The 26,201-nt window shown below is 42.0% G+C and overlaps 1 protein-coding gene across 1 annotated transcript; it reads left to right on the top strand.

The window, feature by feature from the left end:
* The first annotated feature begins 6,208 nt into the window (after window positions 1-6,208).
* LOC135542244 (macrophage-stimulating protein receptor-like) lies at window positions 6,209-25,773 on the top strand. The gene is made up of 21 exons (XM_064969066.1): window positions 6,209-6,406; window positions 10,108-11,423; window positions 18,184-18,360; window positions 18,689-18,811; window positions 19,024-19,194; window positions 19,416-19,579; window positions 19,705-19,840; window positions 19,932-20,068; window positions 20,242-20,421; window positions 20,868-20,964; window positions 21,112-21,330; window positions 21,658-21,804; window positions 22,462-22,618; window positions 22,876-22,965; window positions 23,065-23,265; window positions 23,531-23,617; window positions 23,733-23,914; window positions 24,041-24,150; window positions 24,262-24,427; window positions 24,638-24,774; window positions 24,964-25,773. The coding sequence occupies exons 2-21, from the start codon at window positions 10,212-10,214 to the stop codon at window positions 25,193-25,195; spliced, it is 4,125 nt and encodes a 1,374-aa protein (XP_064825138.1). The 5' UTR covers window positions 6,209-6,406; window positions 10,108-10,211; the 3' UTR covers window positions 25,196-25,773.
* The last annotated feature ends 428 nt before the right edge of the window (window positions 25,774-26,201 follow it).

Raw genomic sequence — 26,201 nt, 5'->3', positions numbered from 1 at the left:
AGCGCTTGGCAACGCAGACGCTCGTTGGCGCACGCGAGCAGTGTGGGTGCAATAATTGAATAACATGTATGCTTGCATTTATTTTGCAACACTCGTGCACGTGACGCGAGCGGTGTGGTCAGTATGTCAGAGAAAAGGGTTCCAAAAGAGTTCTTTGCAGAGTGAGTGACCAAGAACAGATTTGATCAGAATAACCTTTCTTGGAAAGGGGTTATTTTCCACATTTTGTTATATTACAGCCTTATTATAAAATTGATTAAATCATTTTTTTCCCCTCATCAATCTTACACACAATAACCCATAATGAAATCCCAGACATCGTGGGTGGTAACCCGTCTGCCGAGAGAGACTAATCCGTGATCACTGATTAGAAAATGTACACGTCACTTGGGCAGGAAGTTACACTGTGGATCATTGGCACATTGTCTGGGGTAATGACGTAATGAAGGGTGTGAGGCTAAGTTGCTCCTCCCCATTGTGACACTGGCAGAGGTCCAGGATTCATACATGCGTGACAGAGTGGAAAACTGGATTTATCTGCCCCCAGGCATTGGTTATCATTTGGTAAAGTTTGACTTGTTGTTCCTGTTTCAGGAATATTAATAAATTATAGACTTCTAAAATAAATATTTGTGTCTGGTTTCTCCTTCCGTATTGGAAAGGACTTTATCAGTTATTACCACATACCAAGTGTTTAAAGGGAAATTGCACCACTTTTTAACCTCATATTCATCATCTCCAGCACCAAACCAGTGTCTACATACAGTATATGACTCTTATAGCCACTGAAGATCTCCTCTTCCACTCTGTGTATCACCACTTGGGTGATGCCTCAGCAGCTCTGGGTTCCAGAAAGCTCACCACACAAAGTTCAGAATAGTAGCCAGGTGTCCTAACTACGAGCCCTCCGTCTCAGCACTGCTGTATTTCTCCATCTGCCATTCCCTCTCACGCTTCAGGCGACTCCTCAAATGATGTTCTCAGAAGATCAGGAATTCGCAGCTAGGTGAAACAAAAGCTGGTTCTGTGTCCAGGTGTATTTTTCTAACAAAAACATTAGCCAGCTAGCTAGCTAGCCAAGACAAGAAAGTGTTAACCTGTCAGTCAATCTGCAAATCCGTGGCTCAAAAACACCAGACATATGCAATAAAAACTCAATGTTATCAAAACCAATAGAGCTGATTAAAAAATAAACAATTTAGAACGCCTACAAAAATAACAAAATATGTACACATTTACTGGAGCTCTGTGCTTAGGCTGCTAATAGAGCACCATGACAACTATAGAACTATAGTGAGAAGTAATGAGTCTCTAGCCCAAGTGAAGGTATTTCACGGGAGGTGAGTTCATGCAATGGTGTATTTAGGAGAGATTAAGTTTCATTTTCCCGGCTAGGTTCCATTCCTGTACAAATGAAGGTTCGTTCTCGGACTGCCAAGTCTCTCCAAATAGACCTGTGAGTCAGTCCAAGTCAAACAGAGCTGTACTGAAAACTGCCAGGCATGTTGTTGACAGGCACAAAGTGGGATGGCTGCTAATGGGAAAGGTTTTATCGATCAGATTAGAAAATGTATAGAAAATCAAGGTTTATTGGTTGCGTACACAGATTTGCAGATGTTATCACAGGTGCAGCAAAATGCTTGTGTTTCTAGCTCCAACAGTGCAGTAGTAATTGGCAATATAAAAAGTTATACAAGTTATACAAAAACAAAACCCAATGAGGAATTGGCACGTGGGCATCAGCTTCTATAAACCAACGAGGAGATGGATGAGGCAGGACTTGCACTGCGTTCAGAGTCACAAATAGAACTGACTTCTATTTTAGCGCTTGGCAACGCTGTCATGCATAGGTGTAATAGGTGGCAGGGAAGTCAGGCGCAGGAGAGTCAAACTGAGTGTAAAATGGAGTCTTTTAATAAAGTTCCAAGAGTATGCTCCATAACACTAAATGTACAAACAAACCAAACATGGGTACGAGGACCCGACGGCACCTGTACAACAATCACACTATACTGACAATAAAACAATCTCTGACAAAGACATGAGGGGAAACAGAGGGTTAAATACACAACAGGTAATGAATGGGATTGAAAACAGGTGTGTGGGAAGACAAGACAAAACCAATGGAAAATGAAAAAAGGATCAATGATGGCTAGAAGACCGGTGACGTCGAACGCCGAGCACCGACCGAACAAGGAGAGACAACGACTTCGGCAGAAGTCGTGACAAACGCAGACGCTCGTTGGCTTACATTTACATTTATTTTGCAACACTCGCACACGTGACGTGAGCGATGTGGTCAGCATGTTAGAGAAAAGGGTTCCAAAACGGTTCTTTGCAGAGTGACCAAGAACAGCTTTGATCAGAAATATCCCTTCTTGGAAAAAGGTTATTTGTAAGTCAAAGGGTTCTATCTAAAACTTTTAACATCCTAAGAACCATTTTGGGAAGAAAGGGTTCTTTGATGATTCTTTGGAAGGCAAGAATGGTTCTACATACAGTGCATTCAGAAAGTATTTAGACAACGACTTTTTCCACATTTTGTTATATTTACAGCCTTATTATAAAATTGATCAAATCATTTTTTTCTCCTCATCAATCTACATACAATACCCCATAATGGCCCCATACCCCATAACTCAAAGCAGGTTTTTAGAAATGTTTGGATATTTATTTAAAATAAAAAAACTAAAATATCACATTTACATGAGTAATCAAACCCTTTACTCAATACTTTGTTGAATCACCTTTGACAGCGATTACAGCCTCGAGTCTTCTTGGGTATGACACTACAAGCTAGTCAAAACTGTATTTGGGGAGTTTCTCCCATTCTTCTCTGCAGGTTATCTCAAACTCTGTCAGGTTGGATGGGGAGTGTCACCTCACAGCTATTTTCAGGTCTCTCCAGAGATTGGGTTCAAGTTCGGGCTCTGGCTGGGCCACTCAAGGACATTCAGAGACTTGGCCTGAAGCCACTCCTGCATTGTCTTGGTCGTGTGCTTAAGGTCGTTGTCCTGTTGGAAGGTGAACCTTCGCCCCCAGTCTGAAGTCCTGAGTGCTCCGGAGCAGGTTTTAATCAAGGATCTCTCTGTACTATTATCCGTTCATCTATCCCTCGATACTGACTAATCTCCCAGTCCCTGAAAAACATCCCCACAGCATGATGCTTATATAGACAGGTGTGTGCCTTTCCTAATCATGGCCAAGCAATTTAATTTACCACAGGTGAACTCCAATCAAGTTGTAGAAACATCTCAAGGATGATCAATGGAAACAGGATGCACCTGTCTCATAGCACAGGGTCAGAATACTTATGTTTCTTATTTTCAATCAAATTTGCAAACATTTCTAAAAACCTGTTTTTTCTTTCTCATTATGGGTTATTGTGTAGATTGATGAGTAAAAAATGTAATTGAATCAATTTTAAATAAGTTAGTAATTGAACTAAATGTGGAAAAAGTCAAGGGGTCTGAATACTTTCCGAAGGCACTGTATAACCACATATAATATTTCCCATCATGCTCTATTGCAGGGAGATTTTCTGAATTGTTTGTTTTACTGTAATGTCTGTGTTTTTGCTTGTACATTAATTTGTTGGTTAATTACATTTACATTTACATTTAAGTCATTTAGCAGACGCTCTTATCCAGAGCGACTTACAAATTGGTGAATTCACCTTCTGACATCCAGTGGAACAGCCACTTTACAATAGTGCATCTAAATCATTTAAGGGGGGGTGAGAAAACTTATCCTATCCTAGGTATCCCTTGAAGAGGTGGGGTTTCAGGTGTCTCCGGAAGGTGGTGATTGACTCCGCTGTCCTGGCGTCGTGAGGGAGTTTGTTCCACCATTGGGGGGCCAGAGCAGCGAACAGTTTTGACTGGGCTGAGCGGGAACTGTACTTCCTCAGTGGTAGGGAGGCGAGCAGGCCAGAGGTGGATGAACGCAGTGCCCTTGTTTGGGTGTAGGGCCTGATCAGAGCCTGGAGGTACTGCGGTGCCGTAATTTTATGCTACACAAAGATAAATAGCACATCATTTTCTAAACTAATCCAATCTGTTAGTAATTGGATTTATTGCACCCGTTACTGATATGTTTCTTTCAGTTTAGATGATTGAGGTAGTCTCAGTATTTAATCTTCCACACCTTGGAAGTCATTCTGAATGCAGGTTACACATCACTTTGTATTGTCATGAATTATTAATTTATTAATTTTCATTTTATTAGACGCACTTATCCAGAGCAACTTACAGTAGGGAGTGCATACATTTTCATTCAGGTGCCCTGTGGGAATCTAATCCACAACACTAGCATTGAAAGCACCATGCTCTACCAACTCAGCCACATCACCCTAAACCACTTGATGTCTCAATGCACTCAATTACTGTATCGTCCACTGTTTTTCTTCAGGGTGATGGAAGGTCTACAGGTACAAACCTAGATGACCAGCCTATATACAGTACAATACAGTAATTAATGCTGCACAAAAAGTGGTTGCTTTCCATGTTATTTGATCAAGAAAAAAATATTTAATTTGATGTGGATTTTTCCCATAACTTTGCCCTTTTTTATGTACATGTTTGAGGACAGGGACTTGTTCCTTCTGGGTTCCATTAGAATGACAATCACAGAGAAAGGGACAGGGTTTTGTTTTATCTGGATTCCATTAGAATGACAATCACAGAGAACGGGACAGGACAACAACTCTTACAATTCCAACTATTGAATCCTGAATGATACTGTTCTTAATTATAACACTATCTTTCTTGCAAAAGTGGAGATGCTTAAAAAGTGTTTTTGCCCACGCTACAGATGTCTATATCTGTCTGCTAATAATAGTAAAGGCCCAGCGCAATATATATATATTTTTATTAGTATTATTCCGATTTTTCAGGGGGTGCACCAGCTCCCCCAGTACCCCTACTACCCGCAGCGATGTCTACTAGCACCTTTTTTCCTAAAAGTGTACTTTGGCTTCAAACAGTTGAAGTCGGAAGTTAACATACACTTAAGTTGGCGTCATTAAAACTAATTTTTCAACCACTCCGCAAATAGGTCTTCTAAATGGACAATGACCCCAAGCATACTTCCAAAGCTGTGGCAAAATGGCTTAAGGACAACAACGTCAAGGTATTGGAGTGGCCATCACAAAGCCCTGACCTCAGTCCCATAGACAATTTGTGGGCAGAACTGAAAAAAAGCCTATGTGAGCAAGGATGCCTACAAACTGGAATCAGTTACACCAGCTCTGTCAGGAGGAATGGGCCAAAATTCACCCAAATTATTGTGGGAAGCTTGTGGAAGGCTACCCAAAACGTTTGACCCAAGTTAAACAATTTAAAGGCAATGGTACCAAATACTAATTGAGTGCATGTAAACTTCTGACCCACTGGGAATGTGATGAAAGAAATAAAAGCTGAAATAAATAATTCTCTCTCCTATTATTCTGACATATCACATTCTTAAAATGAAGTGGTGATCCTATCTGTCCCAAGACAGGGAATTTTTACGAGGATTAGATGTCAGGAATTGTGAAAAACCGAGTTTAAATGTTTTTGGCTAAGGTGTATGTAAACTTCCGACTTCAACTGTAAGTAAACGTTTGACTATGTGCACCATGGTGGGCAGATATGTAAAAAAAAAATGTATTTTGAAAGTGAAGTTAGAACTGGTCCAAGACATGAGTGCCTTTAAGACAACATTGACCCATGCCTTTTGTATCTGTTCCTGGTCCCCCAGAAGTACATGGTTTTAATAAATCTAGTCAGTGGCTAAATGTCCACACTTACCATGAAGTAATTGATCTTGCTATTATTTTAATATCTTGTTGATTTGAGGTGAGTATAACTATAATTATTTGACATGTAAATAATAATATATTTGTTCCTTGAGACTGCACATTCATTCCTGGGATGTGTTGGTCTTTCTTCTGTTAGCAATGCATGTCTGGCGACTGTAAGCAGACAGGCCTACCCCACAGCAGCATTCCTTCTGCCAAGAATGCTTGGGACATACTGTACTTGGGAATGTTGGGTTTCCTGTTACCCGGAAGAGTGAGTGCGTGATCTCTTGCTTTCATGAGTGTGAAAAATTGTTGTCCTTGAAATGATTTCAGATGATGAGAGTAAAAAGTAATATGGATGTTACATAGGAAAGAAAAGAAACCTCAGAAATGAGATTGTGCAATCAAAACCAGTACATACTTCATTGCCGTAGGCGGGGCATGCGAGGAGTGTACAAGGAACCTTGCCTTGTCCCACACGTATTTTCTGAAATTGCTCCATAATTTCGCACAGAACTGAAAAACGTGTAATAGTGCCACTTACAACTAGACAACTGGTGTTGTGTCTGGGAATCAAGATTATTTTCAGTTAAACTGGATGCGCGGCATAATTGATGCACCCAGGTATGTAATGTTAATGGCAATCTGACTGGCATATGACTTTACACCAATTCAGTGCTTTAAAGAAAATGTGCTTATAAATTGTCTTAAACATGCATGCCGGTTGTTGGGCTATACGTAGTATTTTTCTCTCCTTCTGTTATCTATTCATACGGAATGAGATTGTTCCATCTATAATGTACTTTTATATGACGTATTAGGCAAAATAGCAACTCACACTAATTCTCACGCTGCTCTGTCGTTCGAGGGGGGGACTATATGGACACGCCTGGTGCCCAAATTGATCACATATGTTAGGCAGCTGAGAGTTGGGACAAACCGACTCGGTTCAGTCATTCTTCATAATTTGAAACTTGTCTGCCTACATTGGGATTTGGGAGTGTTCAGAATCATTCCATTTTTTATCGGAGTAATAGTTCTTTAAAAAATTGGTTTGTACAAAAATGTATATATTAAATGTCGTAGTTGTAAAATATGTTTTTAAATCTCGCTTTAGCCAAAGACAGTTTTTAGATTGGCTACTCCCAATAGAAATCCCCGACCACACCTGTCATGGCGACGTTGGCTGTAAACCGAACTAAGCATACCCAGGCCGTCGAATCAAAGGCACTCATTCGATATAAAGTTTTTTTTTTTGCGAGGTTAGAGTAACACCATGTTCAACTACTTAAGATATTGCCTCGAATCTAGGTTGCACCTTTCGATATCGAGAAAATGAACAGCTAATGACGAATTTGTCACGTATCTCATTGACTTCTCAAACCCCAAGCCCTGGCCCGGTCTGTTTCGCAAGCGTTCCCGGATGTTGCACATCTGTTTATAAGAAACCGTGTGCTTTAGCTGTCACCCTGTTATATGGACTGATTGGTTTTGTATGGGGTGATAGGCTACACTATCTCGTTACTTCCAAACAGCAGTGCTCCGCTAAAAGGGAGTGAAGGACACTGTGCCGGGTGGTGTTGTGTCGCCGGCATGCAGCGCAAACGTAACCCATTGAGCAGTGACGTTATAATGTATCACGGTGACATCCAAATGTTTACGACCAATGCAATGGGACAAGTTCATTATAATATAGGCTGCTATCATAATCAACATGAAATACAGTGGGATGGAAAAACATTGGCCGGTTACGTCCGATGACATGTGATACAGCTGCCCAGCGCGAAGAAACTACATAAAACAACACCATTGCATTGGTAATTCGCCACGGGTTTTGTCGTTACATTAGCTACGTTAATTGGCATGGTACGCTGCTCTGTCGTACGGGAGAGTCGATATAGACACGCCTGGTGCCCAAATTGACATCCAGATGGTGACCAATACTACAAGTTAACTTTTTTTTTTTATTAAAAAAAAGTTTTAACTAGTCCCATGCTGCTATTGTTTCCAACTCACCAGCATAAACTAGCTAGCTGGGAAGGGCTCGTGAGGATGACCGATTGAACCAAATCTGTACTAAATCTCGCTTTCATTCTGACAGGATATTTTCCTACATGAAATATATCAGACAATGTAATGAAACGTATGAAATCGGGTTACACAAAGTGTTAGGTATTATTTTTGGTTGAGGTAAAAACGAGACAGAAAAATACAGTACATTTCCAGTTATGTCAACATGTTGCATGTTTTGTTTTGTCCAACTTTGAACAAGTTGGCATTTCCCATAAAGCGCAACCCGAATGACTCCGTTTGGATTGCTACTCACACATTTAAGTCATGCATACGAATCTGTTTGGATAAATATGAAATCATGTTTAAAATGTTCGTACAAGAAACACTCTCTCAACCACAGATTGAATTAGCAAACCTTCCCATCCCACAGTAATACCCAATACTATCTGTCTCTTTTACAACACATGTCGGGAGAGCAAAGTAAACAAAACGGTGACTCACTGGTCATTAAATGTCCTATCCCTCAGTTTAAAAAGCTGAATACATCAAGCCACTGTAGTTCTCTGTTTAGTTCACGCCCACACTTCTAGTTTTCTCTCCAGCTGTCTTTCTCTCTTTTTCTCTCTCGTTTACTCTGTCTCTCAATTGAGTTCAATGGGCATTATCGGGCTCCCGAGTGGCGCTGCGGTCTCAGGCACTGCATATCAGCGCTAGAGGCATCACTACAGACCTTGGTTCGATTCCAGGCTGTATCACAACTGGCTGTGACTGGGAGTCCCATAGGGTGGTGCACAATTGGCCCAGTGTTGTCTGGGTTAGTGTTTGGCTGGGGTAGGCAGTCATTGTAAATAATAATTTGTTCTTAACTGACTTGCCTAGTTAAATAAAGGATAAATAGAATATGTTTGCATTGCCAAAGCAAGTTAAATAAACAGTGCACATTTCAGATGTCATATTATGGCTACATACAGTATTGTAACGATATGCAAATAGTTCAAAGACAAAAGGGAAAATAAATAAATGTAAATATGGGTTGTATTTACAATGGTTCTTGTTCTTCACTGGTTGCCCTTTTCTTGTGGCAACAGGTCACAAACCTTGCTGCTGTGATGGCACACTGTGGTATTTCACTATAGATATGGGAGTTTATCAAAATTGGATTTTTTGTCAAATTCTTTGTGGGTCTGTCTAATCTGAGGGAAATATGTGTCTATGGTTATACATTTGGCAGGAGGTTAGGAAGTGTTGCTCAGTATTCATCTCATTTTGTGGGCAGTGTACACATAGCCTGTCTTCTCTTGAGAGCCAAGTCTGACTACAGCGGTCTCTCGCTACCAAGGCTATGCTCACTAAGTCTGTACATAGTCAAAGCTTTCCTTAATTTTGTGTCAGTCACAATGGTCAGGTATTCTGCCACTGTGTACTTACTCTCTGTTTAAGGCCAAATAGCATTTTAGTTCTCTGTTTTTTTGTTAATTCTTTCCAATGTATCAAGTAATTATCTTTTAGTTTTCTCATGATTTGGTTGGGTCTAATTGTGTTGCTGTCCTGGGGCTTTATGAGGTCTGTTTGTGAACAGAGCCCCAGGATCAGCTTGATTAGGGGACTCTTCTCCAGGTTTATCTCTCTGTAGGTGATGTCTTTGTTATGGAATGTTTGTGAATCGATTTCCTTTTAGGTGGTTGTAGAATTGAATGTCGCGTTTCTAGATTTTGATCATTAGCGGGTATCGGTCTAATTCTGCTCTGCATGTGTTATTTGGTGTTTTACGTTGTACATGGAGGATATTATTTCAGAATTCTGCATGCAGAGTCTCAATTTGGTGTTTGTCCCAATTTGTGAATTCTTGGTTGGTGAGCTGACCCCAGACGTCACAACCATAAAGAGCAATAGGTTCTATAACGGATTCAAGTGTTTTTAGCCAGATCCTAATTGGTATGTCAAATTTTATGTTCCTTTTGATGGCGTAGAAGGCCCTTCTTGCCTTGTCTCTCAGATTGTTCACAGCTTTGTGGAAGTTACCTGTGGCGCTGATGTTTAGGCCGAGGTATGTATAGTTTTTTGTGTGCTGTATGACAACAGTGTCTATATGGAATTTGTATTTGTGGTCCTGGCAATTGGGCCTTTTTTGGAACACCATTATTTTTGTCTTACTGAGATTTAATGTCAGGGCCCAGGTCTGACAGAATCTGTGAAGAAGATCTAGGTCATCAGCAAACAGTAGACATTTGACTTCAGATTCTAGTAGGGTGAGGCTGGGTGCTACAGATTGTTCTCTCTTTCTCTAACTCTCTCTCTCTCTCTCCTCACAGAGCTTCTGCTGTTCCTCAGAATGTTCAGAAGCAGAGGTGAAATCTCCTGTTCTCGTGGCTGTAGGTAACAGACAGTAGCAGTAACAGTGTGGTGTGGAGTGGCGATGGTCCCCTGGGCCACCTTCCTGGTAACATGCATGTGGATACAAACCCTCAAAGCCTCAGGACTGTACACCTGTCCCAGGACCCCTCGCAAGGAGGTGGATTTCAACGTTAGCTACTCAATACCCCACTTCCAGACAGCTAAACCCATCCAGAACATAGTGATCAACCCGTACGAGCATGAGGTTTATGTGGCTTCTCAGAATGTCATTGAGGCAGTGAGTGATAGGCTCAGTAAGTTATGGGAGCTGAGGACAGGCCCAGTGGGCATCCCAGAGTGTCAGACCTGTGGCCTGTGTGGCATTGAGGCTGATCCTGAGGACTCAGTGGACACGAACAATGAGGTCCTGCTGTTGGACTCATCATCTTATCTTACCTCTCTATACTCCTGTGGTAGCTCTCAGCATGGGGTCTGTTACTTACATGAAATTAACTCTAACGGTACCCCACCTAAATCTGAATGTCTCTTCAGGCAGGATGCTAACTCACCCTCCGACTGCCCTGACTGCCTGGCCAGCCCCCTGGGCACTGAGGTCATCATCGTGGAGCAAGGCCACACAACCTATTTCTTTGTAGTGGCTACACTCAATGAGAGTGTGGCACAGAGGTACGGCAGATTGTCCATATCGGTACGCCGGCCGCTGTCGACCCTGGATGGCTTTGACATGGTCATAAAGGGTCTGACCGTGCTCCCTCAACTACAGAACTCCTACCGGATCGACTACATCTACAGCTTCTCCACACAGGATTATGTTTACTTTCTGTCTGTCCAGAGGGAGAACTTCCTGGACTCCTCTCTGTATCAAACACGCCTGGGCCGTCTTCCGGTGAAGGACACAGAGGTGTGGATGTACCGTGAGCTGGTGCTGGAGTGTCGCTTCGAGCCCAAACGCAGGCGGAGGAGGAGAAGGACAGGGAGCAAGGTGTTCGAGGACGTGGTTTATAACAGGCTGCAGGCGGCCCACTTCAGCCGGGCCGGGAAGGAGCTGGCAGACGAGCTAGGAGTGGGGGAGAAGGATGACATTCTCTATGGGGTGTTTGCAGAGACAGATGACTCTGGGAAGCCCTACAGTAACTCAGCCCTGTGTGCCTTCCCAATTGACCTCGTGAACAGGGCCATTGATGAGGGAGTGGAGGACTGCTGCAGCTCCAGCCCAGAGCAGCTTTCCAGGGGGCTCTGCCACTTCCAGCCCTGCGAGAGCTGCCCTCATGAGGTCAGTGACAGGCCTACTCCACTCTCTTCTGCTCTGCCAGGGCTTCAGTTAGGTAGTTGGTGAAGCCTGATGGTAGACAGGAATATGTAATAGTTTGATTGATATTCAACAGTCCAAAATGACTATGTCATTGGACTGATATAGGTTATTCTTATTGCATTGTCTATTAGAAGTCCCTATGAGAGGAGGAAGTCAGGTGTGTGAGAACAGGGAGGGAGGAAGAGAGGGAGGGAGGGGTGAATGAGTCAGATCTCACCAGCACATTGGCACACTGTTGTTCTGCTCTGTTAAGTTTCAGCACATGGTAATAACCATGATTGTAAGGGTCGGAACTGTTGATACTGCCTTAGTACATGAAAGCCCTGCTATCGCTGTTCCTGAAATCTTAACTATGTTAGGTTAGGTTAGACTTGACCTTTTGTATGATGCCCTATGTTTGAGAAAAACAAATTAAACTGTTTAATAATATTATGACTATGACTAGGTTAAAGTGTGACATGAATTATTACTTTGAAGAAGATGAATTGGAAATGTAGTTTATGGATAGTTGGACAAATAGACAGCAGCTGCATTCAAAAAACTGTATTCATTTAAAAAAAGAAAGAAATGTGTTTGGCTGTGTAATATCCGCTGTCAAGGTGTGGTGACTCGTAAACTTGACAACTATGAGCTCATAGAACGGTGTATACACCTGCAGGTACGGTGTGCCAACTCAGAGGTTATAAATGGTGTTGATAAAGAGACGGAATGTGAAGGGGGAGGGAGTGTATCCCTGCGCCTGGCTCCTACACGTTTTGTATGAGTGCATGGAAACAGGCACAGCAGACATAGGGAGAGCGAGCACCGGAAAGAGCAAGGAGCAGGGAATGGCCTCCATTTAAAGTAGATGTGTCACCTCAAAGCATTTTACTGTCTGACTCAACCAATAGAGGAAGAACAGTGTTTGTAGGGTTACTGTTTAGAGGAAGGGATACTCCACTTATTCCATCTCTGAGGTGTTTTAAGTGGATGACGCCATGAGTTGTCTGCTGTCGTTCGTCATTACTGTCATTAGTATTTAAGTCAATAAAGTACACTGTTACAAAAGTTTATAAAGCCAGCCATATTGTCAATGTTAAACATTTCAATGGATTATAGTACTTGTATGAGTACTCAACAAAAATGCTGGGTTAAAAACAACCCAGTGCTGGGTAAAAAGTGGACAGAACACAAGTTGGGTTCTTTTTGACCCAGCCAGTTGGGTCACTTGAGCTATGATCCACCGTGTTAGATCAGAAGACTGACGGCATGGCTTAGTAGGGGAGTTCCTTTCAGATTGTTATATTTGACCAACTGTGAGAGTACATTTGATTCCACTTCATCTGTTCTGTTATATTGTCAACACAAGTTAAAGTTGAGCACTGATACTTTTGTATCTTAATGTCGATTACACAAGTTTATTTCTTCAAGGGCCTAGTGTATCCCAGTGTTGGGATAGTTACCACTTTGTTTTGCTGTTTAAATAATGTTATTCATGTTTTTTTTTATATTAAATTATGTAATGTGCAAAAATATTGAAGGGAAAGGTACATTTGCAGTGCGCAAACATGAATAGTGGCCAAAAATACCTATCTGGAAGCCACACACCCAATAGGCCACGCCTCCTGAAAATAACCTTAAGGATTACATAAAAAATACCCATCTGCTGGGTCAACTCAGCATAAAAGTGAATAGAAACCCAATTGCTGATTAAATGTTAAGAAAATTGTAAAATTGTGTAATCCAAAAACGTGGCCTATTGGTTTCAGAGTTCTTTTTGGCCCGTGTGAGTAAATCTCATTCATTTTCATCATGTTAAGTTTATAAACTGAAAATTAAGAAAAATCTATATTTTTGCACATTGCACGTTTTAATATAAAAAAGTATAACATTATTTAAATATTATAACAATGTGGTAATTGTCCCAACATTTGGATATACATAGGCACTTAATGAACTCCTTCTCTTGTGTAAGCCTTATTAAAGCTACAAAAGCATCCAGAGCAATGTGTTTAGCAACAACAGTCCCCATGCGGAGCAGTGTTTTTTTTTTTGTCTTTTGCTTTTTTTGTTTTTTTCAAAAGTATGTCCATCTCTGATAAGCTACACAAGAAAAGGCTTTATTAATACAGTGGGGAGAACAAGTATTTGATACACTGCCAATTTTGCAGGCTTTCCTACTTACAAAGCATGTAGAGATCTGTCATTTTTATCATAGGTACACTTCAACTGTGAGAGACGGAATCTAAAACAAAAATCCAGAATATCACGTATGATTTTTAAGTAATTAACTTGCATTATATTGCATGCCATAAGTATTTGATCACCTACCAACCAGTAAGAATTCCGTCTCTCACAGACCTGTTAGTTTTTCTTTAAGAAGCTCTCCTGTTCTCCACTCAATACCTGTATTAACTGCACCTGTTTGAACTCGTTACCTGTATAAAAGACACCTGTCCACACACTCAATCAAACAGATTCCAACCTCTCCACAATGGCCAAGACCAGAGAGCTGTGTAAGGACAAGTGTTAAAATTGTAGACCTGCACAAGGCTGGGATGTGCTACAAGACAATAGGCAAGAAGCTTGGTGAGAAGGCAACAACTGTTGGCACAATTATTAGAAAATGGAAGAAGTTCAAGATGACGGTCGATCACCCTCGGTCTGGGGCTCCATGCAAAATCTCACCTCGTGGGGCATCAATGATCATGAGGAAGGTGAGGGATCTGCCCAGAACTACACTGCAGGACCTGGTCAATGACCTGAAGAGAGCTGGGACCACAGTCTCAAAGAAAACCATTAGTAACACACTACGCCGTCATGGATTAAAATCCTGCAGTGCACGCAAGGTCCCCCTGCTCAAGCCAGCGCATGTCCAGGCCAGTCTGAAGTTTGCCAATGACCATCTGGATGATCCAGATGAGGAATGGGAGAAGGTCATGTGGTCTGATAAGACAAAAATAGAGCTTTTTGGTCTAAACTCCACTTGCCGTGTTTGGAATAAGAAGAAGGATGAGTACAACCCCAAGAACACCATCCCAACTGTGAAGCATGGAGGTGGAAACATCATTCTTTGGGGATGCTTTTCTGCAAAGGGGACAGGACGACTGCATCGTATTGAAGGGAGGATGGATGGGGCCATGTATCGTGAGATCTTGGCCAACAACCTCCTTCCCTCAGTAAGAGCATTGAAGATGGGTCGTGGCTGGGTCTTCCAGCATGACAACGACCCGAAACACACAGCCAGAGTAACTAAGGAGTGGCTCCGTAAGAAGCATCTCAAGGTCCTGGAGTGGCCTAGCCAGTCTCCAGACCTGAACCCAATAGAAAATCTTTGGAGGGAGCTGAAAGTCCGTATTACCCAGCGACAGCCCCAAAACCTGAAGGATCTGGAGAAGGTCTGTATGGAGGAGTGGGCCAAAATCCCTGCTGCAGTGTGTGCAAACCTGGGTCAAGCACTACAGGAAACGTATTATCTCTGTAATTGCAAACAAAGGTTTCTGTACCAAATATTAAGTTCTGCTTTTCTGATGTATGAAATACTTATGTCATGCAATAAAATGCAAATTAATTACTTAAAAATCATACAGTGTGATTTTCTGGATTTTTGTTTTAGATTCCATCTCTCACAGTTGAGTGTACCTATGATAAAAAATTACAGACCTCTACATGCTTTGTAAGTAGGAAAACCTGCAAAATCGGCAGTGTTTTAAATACTTGTTCTCCCCACTGTATATGTAGCCTTAGAAATAAAGTTCAGGAAATCAATAACTTGCTAACATCAAATAATATTAATATATTTCCCATTTCTGAGACTCCCTTAGATAATTCCTATGATGATACAGTGGTAGCAATACAAGGAGATAACATCAACAGACGAGACAGGGATGGCTATAGGGGAGGTGTTTTTGTATATATTCAGAGCCATATCTCTGTAATGCTTAGAGAAGTTCTCACGTTAAGTGTTGTGATCGCAGGTTCACCTGACTCCTCTAAAGCCTATTCTTTTAGGGTGCTGCTATAGGCTAGCAAGGGCTAACAGTCAGTATCTATGTAGATAATGTGTGTGAAATTCTTGATAGAGTGTGTGATCTTAACGGAGAGCTTTATTTTCTGGGTGACCTGAACAGTGACTGGTTAGCAACTAGCTGTCCTATCAGGAGGAAGCTTCGAACTGGGACTAATGGCTGTAATAGGTTATCACTCAAACAACTAGAGTGGATACCAGTAGTGTTGGATCTGTGACATCCACATGCATGGATCATATCTTCACTAATGCTGAGGAGCTTTGCTCCAAAGCAATATTAGGTCCCATTGGCTGTAGTGACCATAACATTGTGGCAATAACAAGGAAAGCCAAAGTGGACCTAAAGTCATTTATCAGAGATGATGAAGAAAAAAATTCCTCAGGACACTTTTGTTAAATGTGTATTTAGAAAAAAAAGAAAAAAAAAGAAGAAGAAAATGTGTTGGTCTGATGTGTATCATTAAGTGAATCCAGATGCAGCACTGGAAATATTTAAATGACATGACAATTGTTGACAAGCATGCACCTGTTAAGAAATTAACGGTGAGAACTGTTAGAGTCCTCTGGACTGATGATGAAATGCAAAAGTGATTGCAAACAAGTCAGACTGCACAGCTGATTGTTGACATACTATACATTGAGAAATGTTGTGACTAGGGCTGTGGCGGCCATGATGTTTTGTCAGCCGGTTATTGTCAAACAAATAACTGCCAGTCTTACGGTAAATTGAACGTTAATTTACATAAATACATTTAGCATCTCCCGACTTCCATTTATAGCCTACAAGCCACTGGAGGAGACCTTTGGGACATCTATATTTTAAAAAGTCTAACGAATCCATTTAGTATAGCCTACACCATCACAATAAATCCATTATTTATTTTAGACAGGTCTAAAGAAGCATGATATGAAGAAAATGTAGTCTATTTCAGAAGAACAGAATACCATACTCTGAGTTGTCCTTATGTTAGGCCCTGATCTGGCTGTGCCATATGGCTGTGGGCGACACTAGTTTATTAAGCAGATTTTCTTAGAATTCCGTGGCATTATTTTAAATTATTTTATAGTATGAAGAATACAATTGAACATAACTAAATAAAATAGAAAGGATATTTCATCTTAACGATTTGAGGGACATGAGGCTATTCTGTGTTGAACTGTTAACAAAGAAACAGGTCCTCCTAAATGTTTAATTTAGAGTTATTTATGCAACTTTACAAAAATTGGGCTATTTGTTATACACTCTAAGACAGCATGATGCGACTCTAATGATGATGATTTTTAAAAAGTTGCTTGAAAGGCTTGAGCTCTGCTATGTTTCTTTAGTTGTGATATAATCCTTATCAAAACATATAGGCATATGGGCTAGGCTACATGAGGTGTGCGACTACGATTTGAAAAAGTGATAATATATCATTCACAAGGGATAGGCTAATATTGTCACCCATTAGACTATTCTTGATTTAATGTTGTCTTTACGTATATTAAATAATATATGTGTGAATTTGGATTTAGAATGGACCATTATCATACACCCGTCTCAATACAGGGGAAGTGGAACAAAAATACATGTCATCTATGCACTTAAATAGTGGATGGAGGATGCTTTTCTCATTATTCATTTTCATGCCAGGCAGGCTATACTCCTGTTGTAAAGCAAAATAATGTGCTTAATATTATGAAAGTTGAGAAATAAATATTGTAAGCCTATAGAAAGCTGATTGGAACCTCCTCCTTTTAGTAGAGGCTGTCAGAACTCTGTGTTCTCAAGCAATTGCATAGCCTATAGAAATGTTGCTTGACACGAGCTCATGGCCTCTCATGAAGTATTGGATTAGATTTTCTATTATGTTTGCATTGATGTCAGAGTGATTAGAGGGACAATAGAGTGCTGAGTACTCGGCACTTAGCAAGTTTGGTAGGCTACGAATGAGCATCAGCAGGATCAGAGCTTGAAAATGCCTAGTTACCGTGACTAAATGGTCACATAGAATTTGGACTTGTGACCGCCGGTGTGGCGGTAATTCGGTCACGATAACAGCCCTAGTTGTGACTAAACTTTAAAAAATAATAAAAAATGACATTACCAAATCAAGATAAATTACATAAAACACAATGGGAAAATACCAGAGTACCTTATATGATATCATGGGCAGAAAACCCAATTCATCTCCATCGTTCATCGAAGTTGATGGGTCATTTATAACAACACTTTTCAATATTGGCAATCATTTCAATTACTATTCAGGACACTACAAAAACAAATCAGATTAACTTATTGCAGTTTAATGGAGAATATGGCAAACAACCAGTATAGCCAAAGTGGGATCCTGAGTGGCGCAGTGGTCTAAGGCACTGCACCTCAGTGCTAGAAGTGTCACTACAGACCCTGGTTCGATTCCAGGCTGTATCACAAGTGGCTGTGATTGGGCATCCCATAGGGCGGCGCACATTTGGCCTAGCGTCGTTAGGGTTTTGCCGGGGTAGGCCGTCATTGTAAATAAGAATTTGTTCTTAACTGACTTGCCTAGTTAAATAAAGGCTAAATAAAAAAATAGAAAAACTATGTCATGTAAAATAAATGCGTATTCACCATTTTAATCAACCAATCTAAAAAGGGAAGTGGAAATTGTGTGAAATGAGTACTCATGTCGGAGTAGTCAGTCAGTCAGTATGAGTAATGATGTTGTCTCTATGTGTGTTGTGTCTGTGCAGAGCTCAGAGAACAATGCCACGTGCAGGGAAAGTCCCACCCTAGTGTCTAAACCCTACTACAGGGTGGACCTCTTCAACAGGTACATGAACAACGTCCTGCTCACCTCAGTGTTGGTTACCATCATCGGGGACAACACTGTGGCACACATTGGCACCAAGGACGGCAGGCTGCTGCAGGTACACTCACTGTGTCTATGTGTTTAGTATGTTTGTGTTGCAGTACAGTAAAGTCACTGAGGTGTCTAGTAGGAGAATATGAAATTACAGTGTCTATTTCATGAATTCAGATTCAGTAAAAGTGGTGGTAGATTGAGCCATATTAAAAAAATTGTACCATGTGCATGCATGACTGTCTTTCCTCTTATATACAATCATTTCTTTCCAATGAAGATCATTAGCTCTCTCAGCACGTTAACCAACCTAAGTAGAACATATTATAAATCCATTCCTTTCACAGGTCTGCCATGGCTCAGGGATATAACTGTAGTGTCTTTGACTGTTGTAGGTCATCCTGAGGAGGTCAAGTCCCATCATCTTTGCCAACTATTCTCTGGGTGAGGAAACAGAAGTGTCCAGGAAAGCTGCTGTGCAATCCAACGAGTCCTTGCTCTTCGTGGTTGGAAATAAGGTGCCTTTTCTATTCAAGTCATAAGTGCTCATTACCCCCACTTTGCTTATTTGTTTTACTTTTGATTTCTAAAGGCAGAGAATACACTGTAACAATTTATTTCCCGCTCCCTCTCTTTCCTCTCTCCCCCTCTCTTCACCTCTCTCTCTTCCTCTCTTCCCCCTCTCTCTTCCCTCTCTTCACCTCTCTCTCCTCCTCTTTCTTTGTAACAGATGTTCAGTGTGTCTCCTAAAGGGCCCGGATGTAAACACTTTCTAACCTGCTCCACATGCCTGGCGGCGCCCAGGTTTACAGGGTGTGGCTGGTGCTCGGCGGTGTGCTCCAGGCAGGAGGAGTGCCCCGCCCAGTGGAAGAATGAGTCCTGTCATCCCTTCATCACAGAGGTAAGACTGCTTGGGGGCAGGAGTAGGGAGTGGCTCTTTTTAAACTGATCCTCTGTTATAAATGTCAGAACAACGACCACCACATGGGTCGAAGAAACCGACACATTGTTAATAGAATATTTAAAAGTGAGTAGTTGAGCATTTGAAGAAAATGTGTAAAGCATTTGAGGAAATGTCAACTGCATCATGTTTTTCTGATCGTATTCTATGGGGGGATTCAGTTTTTCCCTAAGACAGCTCCCCCTAATGGCGAGACAGAGCTTAAGCTGTGTGGCTGGGAGTTCCAGTCTCCTATAAGACCAGCCATCATCAGCAAGGAGACCCACCTGGTGAGGGTAGGAGAGACCCCCTGCACTGTACTATCCGAGAAGAGCAACAGCACACAGTAAGTAACAGACACAGAATGCATGGAGACATCCAAGCTTCAAATCAACTCTGTCAAATGATCTCATAGTTTTGTTATTATTGAGGCTGTAGTCAACACTGATCTTTCACCCTGACCACTCCTAGGCTGGTGTGTAGCATTCACCCTAATGTTACAGGCCCATACCAGGATCTCAACATCACCGTGGAAGTGCATGAGGGGAAGGTGGAGGGACGCTACTCAATCCAAGGGCAGGCTCAAATTACAGGGTTCACTTTTGTGGTGAGGAGGATTACATTTGTTTGACTGTTGACACAACCTTTTATTCAAAACAATGTATTTCATCCACTCTAATGTCTACAATTCTATCCAGGAGCCAAGTATCACAGAAATCATGCCTGACTACGGGCCTCAGGTAGGGGGGACATTGGTCACACTGACAGGGCCTCACTTGAATGCTGGGATGATTAAGACTGTGTCTATAGGAGACCAGGACTGCCCCATCAAGAGGTAATTATGGGCATCTACCGTTTCAGCTGTGCAATTTGCTCTCTCAGCCTGGGTGTCTCATTGCAACTGTAGAACCTGTGCCTTTTTATAGTACATATGACTTTTACTGTTTCTGTCTAGATCTATATCAGTGTCCATAATATTATGTTATTGTCTTACTGTGTCTCTGATAGCATCTCTAAGGGTACGGGGACCACGTCCTCCATAGTCTGCCGGTCTAAAGGTGTGGCAGCAGTGAAGAAAGTGCCCGTGAGGGTTGTCATTGACCAATCCCAGGTGTCCACTAACAAGATGTTCCACTACAAGAGCAACCCTGTGATCACTGAGATATGGCCTGCCTGCAGCTTCCGAAGGTTGGCCATACAAATGGATACTAGCCACTAGGCATCCTCTGTGTGCTTCTGGGCATAGCTGACTGACTGTAGAAAACAGTTAATTGCACACAGCTGATGCGGACCAAGAAGACGGTGATAAGTCAAATGTATTCCGGGCAGTGCATACACTTTTAGCTGAGGGAAAACATGCTGTGCAGGAAATGTGAAATCTCTCTAGAGGCATTGAGGTTAACCTAAGTGAGGATGTGATTAGCCAACAGAAATAAACAAGCTAAGACCTGTTGTGTAACAATGCTGTGCCTTTTCTGGGTCACATTTCAGCATCTGGCACAACCATTTGAATAATAATAGAGAATAAACTGCAAATAGTGCTGGTTTCTCTGGTTTCTACAGTCAGCAGCGTTGACCTCTAACACCGAGTCTCTATGTGTTTGTTTTCATCCTTGTTCAATCCTGTGATTAAGTGGATCCAAGATCATCATCAAAGGCAAAAATCTGGACTCTGCGTACAACACTGTCATCCACTACAAATCCAACAAACTGAAGAAGACTCTGCAGCGTGTAAGTTATCCTGCAGGGCTCACAACTTTGGGCTTCATAAACCTATGATGGGGTAATATCCATTAAATGCCAGTCTTTGATTTTATTTGATTAAATGACCCCAGAGTACTGTTATTGACACTATTTGATGTGTCGAACATAACGCAGGTCTGCAACGGGACAGCAACCCCCACGCATATGGAGTGCTTTGCCCCTGTCTTCCCCAGAAACGAGACAGACAAGGGCTTTATTAATATCAGCATGGATGGGGCCATCAATCTGGTGAAGAAGAACTTTGAATACCAACCAGACGCCAGCATCACCCCCTTTGAGTACGAAGGCAACGTACTGAGCCTGAGCCCTGGACAGACTGAGGTTTCACTGCATGTACGTTCACCATCATACACACAGGACTCAGCTTTGAAGAGAGCCAGTTACGTAGTCTTGTCAATTAATCATCATTGTTTTCAACCATTACAGTAACTCTAGATTAACCAATTGGTTGATGGGTAAATCTAACCGCAATTGTTGTTGTATAAGTAGTGTGAGTAGTTGATTTCGTAGGTACCAGTGGGCAAAGCTGTTTGAAATGACTTCATTGCAACCCGATTACAACTGAAACCGTGTGTAATCTGGTTTTAAAGATGTCATTTCAACCAGCAATATTCAAGCTCCAATAAATTCCTCATTAAAGTGTTTTCCCATGTACTGCAGCACAACAAGCTAAGCATGGTGAGCCTCTGCATGGAGATCATAATGACCATCGGAGGTGTGGACTGCGGAGTCCAAGTGCTGGACAACGAACTGACCTGCAGGATCCCCAAGGAGCTCATCGTCCCCAGGGAAGGTTCGCCTGTCATGGTGAGCTACTGTAATGGTTAACTTAATTGAACTTAATCCTTAATTGTCTTAGCCAGGGGGGGGTGACTTTCCTATATCTGAAGTGACTTTCCTATATCTGAGAGACTTACGAAAGATCAGGAAATTATAAAAAAAAAAATATATATATATATATGTGCTTTACCCATATAACCCCGTTTTTGGGCACTAAACTACTCCCATATACACTCAGTGGCCAGTTTATTAGGTGAGTGAGTCATTGAGACATTCAGTTACTGTTCAATTGAACGTTAGAATGGGCAAAACGAGTGACCTAAGTGACTTTGAGCGGGGTATGATCGTCGGTGCTAGGCGCTCCGGTTCCAGTATCTCAAAAACAGCCGCCCTCCTGAGTAGGGTTTCCCGCGAATGGTGCGACAAACAAACAAAAATAGTCAGCGGCAGTACTGTGGACAAAAGAGCTCGTTGATGAGAGAGGTCGAAGGAGAATGGCAAGAATCGTGCGAGCTGACAGACATTGATATTTTAATTTCTGTTTACTTAAATGAATTGAAATGGAATTGACCCTAACCTTGAAAGCAAACCATCAATCCATTAGTAAACTGGTCCTTAAATTAAAGTGATAATCAAACTGATCCCAGAATAAGGTGTGAGTAATATCCTGTTTTTTTGTCCTAGGTGTCTGTGAATGGGCGTGCCTATGAGGTGGGCACGGTGGTCTTCGTCAACAACACCACCAACATAGTGGTTATCATGTTTGGAATTGTTATTGCGTTGTGTGTTGGTGCTGCCATGGCTTTCATCACCATGAAACATGTGAGGAGGAAGAAGAAAGGTGAGAACCGTTACTGTGTGTGGAATACGCTACAAGAAGATGTACTTTCATCTACGAGTACATTTACCAGTACTCTTAAATGATAGCACGGGTTAGACAGACGTACATTTTTATGCCTTTAACAATTGTTGTCATGTAAGCAATAACTTACTATGTGTGCATTTAAGACATTTCATATTTTCTGCTAGGTATTTCAAGTTTTTGAGTATGTACTGTATAAGGCAATGCAATTCATTATGTTGATGAAAACATTTCAGCCAAAGTAGACACTGGTTTAGCAAGGATGTTTGTCCGCAGTCGGATAAGCAGCAACCCTGACCAATCCCCCACAGGTGACTATCGACAAGGTGAGATCCTTGGAGTGAACATTTGTTATGGTTCATTAATCTTGTGATTCATATCAATGAATCAATGGTTTCTCTTGCCGTGTCCCCTCTGTACTCCAGAATGGTCCAACCAGGTGAGCCAAAGGACAGGCTCAGGAGGGATAGCCTTACATAGCCTGCTCTACGCTGCCACCTTTGACCCCTCGGCCACGCCTCTGATCTCATTGGACACCCTGAGACCTGAGCTCCTGGAGGAGGTCAAAGACGTCCTGATCCCAGCCGACAGGCTCAATGTTCACCACAACCAGATCATCGGCAAAGGTATGGTCTGGATAGCCCGTTCCAAGATCTGTGTGTGCTGTCTTACCAACTCCTATGGTCATTGTCATGCCAAACAGATCGGGACCTCCTCAGATACTGACTAAGAAAAGCAAAATGGGTCTGGCCGTCATCTTCATTAGAATCCATCTATTTCTGTTTCCACTCATTTACCTGTTCATACTTTTTTCTTTGTTTAAGTTTAAAGTATGTAACTAGACTAGTGCCATATCCCCCAAAACACAGATGTTATTTTGTCGTTATTCAGGTCATTTTGGGACTGTGTACCACGGCTACCTGACAGACAACAATAACCAAGAACAGTTAATCCACTGTGCTGTTAAGTCATTGAACAGTAAGTGGATTCTTCTCAGTTTGTTTGGCTGAGCTCTCATGCCTTAAACAACTGTGCTAGCCATCTGTGGTGTATGTCCTGCTTGGTACACATAGTTAAATTCTCCCTCTCTCAGGGATCACAGACGTAGAGGAGGTGGAGCAGTTTCTAAGAGAGGGCATCCTGATGAAGGAGTTCCACCACACCAATGTTCTCTCCCTGCTGGGTATCCTGCTGCCTCAGGAGGGGCTCCCCCTGGTGGTGCTGCCCTATATGAAACATGGAGACCTGCGCCATTTCATACTCTGTGAAAGGAGGGTACGTTAAAGGCCTATTCTTCCTCATACTTCATAATAACAAAGTATAGCCACTAGTCAGTTCGTCAGAGAGAATCTACGTTTATATTGTTCATGAATGACTCCTGTGTCACCTCTCTTCCTCCAGAATCCAACAGTGAAAGACCTGATTGGCTTTGGGCTACAGGTTGCCAAAGGGATGGAGTACCTGGCCCAGAAGAAGTTTGTACACAGAGACCTGGCAGCTCGAAACTGCATGTAAGTGCAGGGCAGCTCTATCACTCGTTAATGTTTTGTTTATGCTATTTCTCAATCCAGTACCTGGCTGTGCCATCGACAAAGTCTGTCTATTATCTATGGTCTCTTTAGGCTTGATGAAACTTTTACGGTGAAGGTGGCAGACTTCGGCATGGCCAGAGATGTGTTTGACAAGGAGTACTACAGCATCCAGGACCACAGGAAGGCCAAGCTGCCAGTCAAGTGGATGGCCATAGAGAGCCTGCAGACACAGAAGTTCACCACTAAGTCAGACGTGGTGAGGGATTATGACTCAATTTCAATTTTCTTATAACCATTGTATACTGTAGCTAGCTGTCTTACAGTACAAAAAAAGTATGAAAACGGATGCACTCACTACTGCAAGTCGCTCTGGATAAGAGCGTCTGCTAAATGAACCTGGTCCAGGACTTGCTAGAGATCCAGTTCTTGTAAATGTTTTCTAGCTCTTTATCCCTTGTCTTCACAGTGGTCATTTGGGGTCCTGATGTGGGAGCTGTTGACCAGAGGAGCGAGCCCCTATCCTGAAGTGGACCCCTATGACATCACTCACTTTCTATTAAAGGGACGCAGGCTGCACCAACCACAGTTCTGCCCTGATGCTTTGTAAGTGATCTAGTGTCAGATCATTTTAACGGGCAACCGGCGGCATGCGGATCACCCCAATCAAAGTTTCCCGTTCCTGATCTACAGCTATTCTATCACCGTCGTTTATAGCTGTTGTTGTTGCATTAGGAACTCTGTCATGGTTGTTGACAGCTGTTTTCATTGTTCTATGCTGTTGTTTCTCTACAGGTACTCCATCATGCTGGAGTGCTGGGACCCGGAGCCAGAGCTCAGGCCTGACTTTCACACGCTGGGCCAGGAGGTGCTAGAGATCTTGTCCTGCCTGGAGGGAGAGCACTACATCAGCCTGAAGGTGACCTACGTCAACCTGGACCAGCCACGGCCTTACCCTGGCCTTACCACCTCTGCTGATGAGGCTGAAGCCTCTGGAACAGACTCAGACAGCGTTGTGTCCAGCTGAGGACCACAGAGCCTCAGGGGTCAACAGAACTGACCGGTCCATACCATACCAGAATTTACTGGACCAAACCAGACCAGGACAGTAGGGCGTGGTCAGAGGGCACAGATGGGGGCATGACCATTCACCGTAGATGGAGGGCTCCCCCTATTCCCATCCACAATGCAATATTAGTACACAGAAATAATTGTTCACTTCTGTTACTCAAGACTGGATTGACAAGGAATAGAATATTGATTATTGACTAAGAAGACCTTGGGAAATGTGTTGACTTGTGTGAGCATTGACACTGAATTTCAATGTAGTTTCCCCTTCCTTGTGAGTACACAAATTATGACTATATCATATTTGTCTGTACTTTCAATGCACTTGTGGGTTTTTTTTAAGGACGATTTTCAGGTGAAGAAATTGTATTTATAATGGGACACCAAGTGAACCTTCTCCATTTCTGAAGCACAGCTGTAAATATGAACAACTGAATGTACAGTATACTGTATGTCTGAAATGTGTTTTTGTGTTATAATAACTAAGGACTATGATTTGAACATGTCATGTTAAATCAGATGGATTTTCACACATCATATTTTTCTCACTTTTTTTGCTGGCATCCAAAGATATCCCTTAGAGATGGTCATTTGTGTTGATGGTCATTTGATGTATGGTTCTGAATGTGGCCATTGACTGAACTGGACATTCTCATTGTTTCTTCTGAGAGGATATTTCAGTGAACCAAACTAGCGTTATCTGCTAGCATTCTAGTAGATACACATAGACTTCCAGTCATTGGGCTAACGCTAGTTAGAATTGGCTTGCGAAACTACAGTGGGGAGAACAAGTATTTGATACACTGCCGATTTTGCAGGTTTTCCTACTGACAAAGCATGAAGAGGTCTGTCATTTTTATCATAGGTATACTTCAACTGTGAGATACGGAATCTAAAACAAAAATCCAGAAAATCACATTCTATGATTTTTAAGTAATTAATTTGCATTTTATTGCATGACATTA

The sequence above is a fragment of the Oncorhynchus masou genome, chromosome 6, assembly GCF_036934945.1.
Source record: "Oncorhynchus masou masou isolate Uvic2021 chromosome 6, UVic_Omas_1.1, whole genome shotgun sequence".
In the NCBI taxonomy this organism is placed as follows: Eukaryota; Metazoa; Chordata; class Actinopteri; order Salmoniformes; family Salmonidae; genus Oncorhynchus; species Oncorhynchus masou.
The sequence above is the reverse complement of the archived record's forward strand: the minus strand, read 5'-3'. Positions and strand labels throughout refer to the sequence as shown.

What these genes read in the sequence shown, in the direction of transcription:
- LOC135542244 (XM_064969066.1), top strand. Translation starts at nt 10,212, where the DNA reads ATGGTCCCCTGGGCCACCTTCCTGGTAACATGCATGTGGATACAAACC. An exon ending in TGAAGAAGACTCTGCAGCGT is followed by an intron (nt 20,965 to 21,111) that starts GTAAGTTATCCT and finishes AACATAACGCAG; the next exon opens with GTCTGCAACGGGACAGCAAC. An exon ending in TGCTGTTAAGTCATTGAACA is followed by an intron (nt 23,618 to 23,732) that starts GTAAGTGGATTC and finishes TCCCTCTCTCAG; the next exon opens with GGATCACAGACGTAGAGGAG.